The sequence below is a fragment of the Myotis davidii genome, unplaced genomic scaffold, assembly GCF_000327345.1.
Source record: "Myotis davidii unplaced genomic scaffold, ASM32734v1 C64300324, whole genome shotgun sequence".
Taxonomy (NCBI): domain Eukaryota; kingdom Metazoa; phylum Chordata; class Mammalia; order Chiroptera; family Vespertilionidae; genus Myotis; species Myotis davidii.
This window is the reverse complement of record NW_006381948.1, coordinates 71-2045: the sequence shown is the minus strand read 5'-3', so window position 1 is coordinate 2045 and position 1975 is coordinate 71. Positions and strand designations below refer to the sequence as shown.

The 1975-nt window shown below is 37.7% G+C and overlaps 1 protein-coding gene across 1 annotated transcript; it reads right to left on the bottom strand.

Annotated features, from left to right (window-relative positions):
• Window positions 1–562: 562 nt before the first annotated feature.
• LOC107181517 (axonemal dynein light chain domain-containing protein 1-like) lies at window positions 563–1523 on the bottom strand. The gene is made up of 2 exons (XM_015557403.1): window positions 1386–1523; window positions 563–685 (listed from the first exon to the last, which is right to left on the bottom strand). The coding sequence occupies exons 1-2, from the start codon at window positions 1508–1510 to the stop codon at window positions 577–579; spliced, it is 234 nt and encodes a 77-aa protein (XP_015412889.1). The 5' UTR covers window positions 1511–1523; the 3' UTR covers window positions 563–576.
• Window positions 1524–1975: the final 452 nt, after the last annotated feature.

Sequence of the window (1975 nt, the reverse complement as noted above, 5' to 3'; positions counted from 1 at the left end):
CAATATTATCTTGTATTAGTTTCAGGTGTACAGTTTCAGGTTAGACAATCAGAATTGATTGACTGTATCAGAAACCATATCTCACCATTTGACCCTTTACAGAAAAAAAATTGCTAACCCCAAATAGAGAATAAAACATTAAGACCATAGTAAAATCACTAAAATCTTCTCCCCAAAACTAGACTCACACTATTCATTACGAAAATGCAAACAAAAACCGGGTATCTTTTCATACCTATGCAATTAATAAGATATGGGCAAAAGGCAACTCTCCCGTCCGGATGAGTGGACATACACCGGTGCAACTACTCTGTGGAATAATTGGCAACATCTAGGAAGACAAGGCTATGCGTATCATATGATGCAGTAATTCCACTTCCAGGTATACACCCCTGGAAAACTATCACTCAAGAAGACATTACACATCTACAAGATGTGCATTACAACAGTGCCTGGAGGAGTTAATACACGTAATAAACTTTAGACTGTTGTAATTTTAAGAAACCTTCAAATGTTTCTAGAAATTTTTGAAATAAATGTGAAGCAAGTATGACATAATGACAAACATTTGGTAACTCACTTGGCATTCTTTTCAGCATCTAAAAGAGCTTGTGTCAAATCCTGGTGGGTTTTCTCTGCTTCCTTTGTTAACTTCATATCATGTGCCCGAACCAGACACAGCTCCCTGAAATAAAGCAAAGAAATTTTATCATCATAAAGATTTCCAAAACTTTCTACCCAGCAAAATCAGATTTACACTCAGGAATCTTCACAGTTATCACTGTACATCTCTTCCTAGTTTTTCCACCTTACAAAACAAATCAATAAACCTAGTGTACATCTGGACAGAATCTTGCCAGGTTTGTCAATAGAATCAGGCTGGCTAGAAAAGGCAGAAAGAAAATGTGGGGGTATCCTCTAGAATGGGGTGAAGGTAGGCGCTGACAGGCAAGGCCTCCAGGCTGCTCTGTCCTACCCTCAGACCTGCCTATCCCACCCTCTTCATTCTTGCCACTAATATCTTGCTATGAGTTTAGGTGATCACTGACTTTGATTGCTATATAATGCTTGTTCTCTTTGGCATTTGAACCTTAACATCCATAATCAAGGCACTGCTCTGATAAACAACTCTATCTTAGATGGAAGAAGCAGATCTTTTCCCTACTGAATACACACAGAGCCCTAGTTTTGTGTTACCCTGTATAACCCATGTCTATAAATCTATATCTACATCTACATCTATATCCAGTCCTTTCTGTTCTATTGCTAAACATGAAAAGAAAACAAAAAGTCCTCACCTTTAACCATTCTACTTTCCCTGAATATTCCTGACTCACTTTAGAGACATGGTTTTGACTTTTGTTTTTAAGATAATCAGTTTTTACCTGGACAGTTCCTCAATCACACTCTTAAAATTGTACAATTCTTGCAAAATGCGCTGATCCATCAGTCGCTGAGTTACCAAGTCCTTGTAGAAGTCAATCATCTGCCGGGCAATTTGGTCAAGCATTTGTACATACCGTTCTCTGCATGATAAAGAAGGAAACCAAGACATCATGCAGAAGAAAAGGAAAAAGGAGTGAAAATACGAGAGACAAAGTGATGTTAGAGAAACGCTGGACAGGCACAAATACAGAAAAAGAAAGGGGTTCAGGCTGTGTATTCCTACTATGCTCATACACATGAATGAACCTTGGAGAATTTTAACTGGCCATAATTGGAACATCTGAGATGCAAAACAAAACAGGATGTCTTTCTTTCCCTTCTTCCAAAGTATACACTCTATCAGGGTAAGAACCAAGTCTTCCATATTTATAACATCTAACAGAGTGCCTTGAATATAGTGGAATTTTTACAAATAGTTGAATCTATGAATAAAACCATTTTCCTCAAACTGACCAAAATGTAACCACTATTTAAAAAGAAAAAAGGACCTGCCCTTGCCAGTTTGCTCAGTGGTTATCATCTGTAATCA

What these genes read in the sequence shown, in the direction of transcription:
- LOC107181517 (XM_015557403.1), bottom strand. Translation starts at nt 1,510, where the DNA reads ATGCTTGACCAAATTGCCCGGCAGATGATTGACTTCTACAAGGACTTG. An exon ending in GTGATTGAGGAACTGTCCAG is followed by an intron (nt 686 to 1,385) that starts GTAAAAACTGAT and finishes GCTTTATTTCAG; the next exon opens with GGAGCTGTGTCTGGTTCGGG.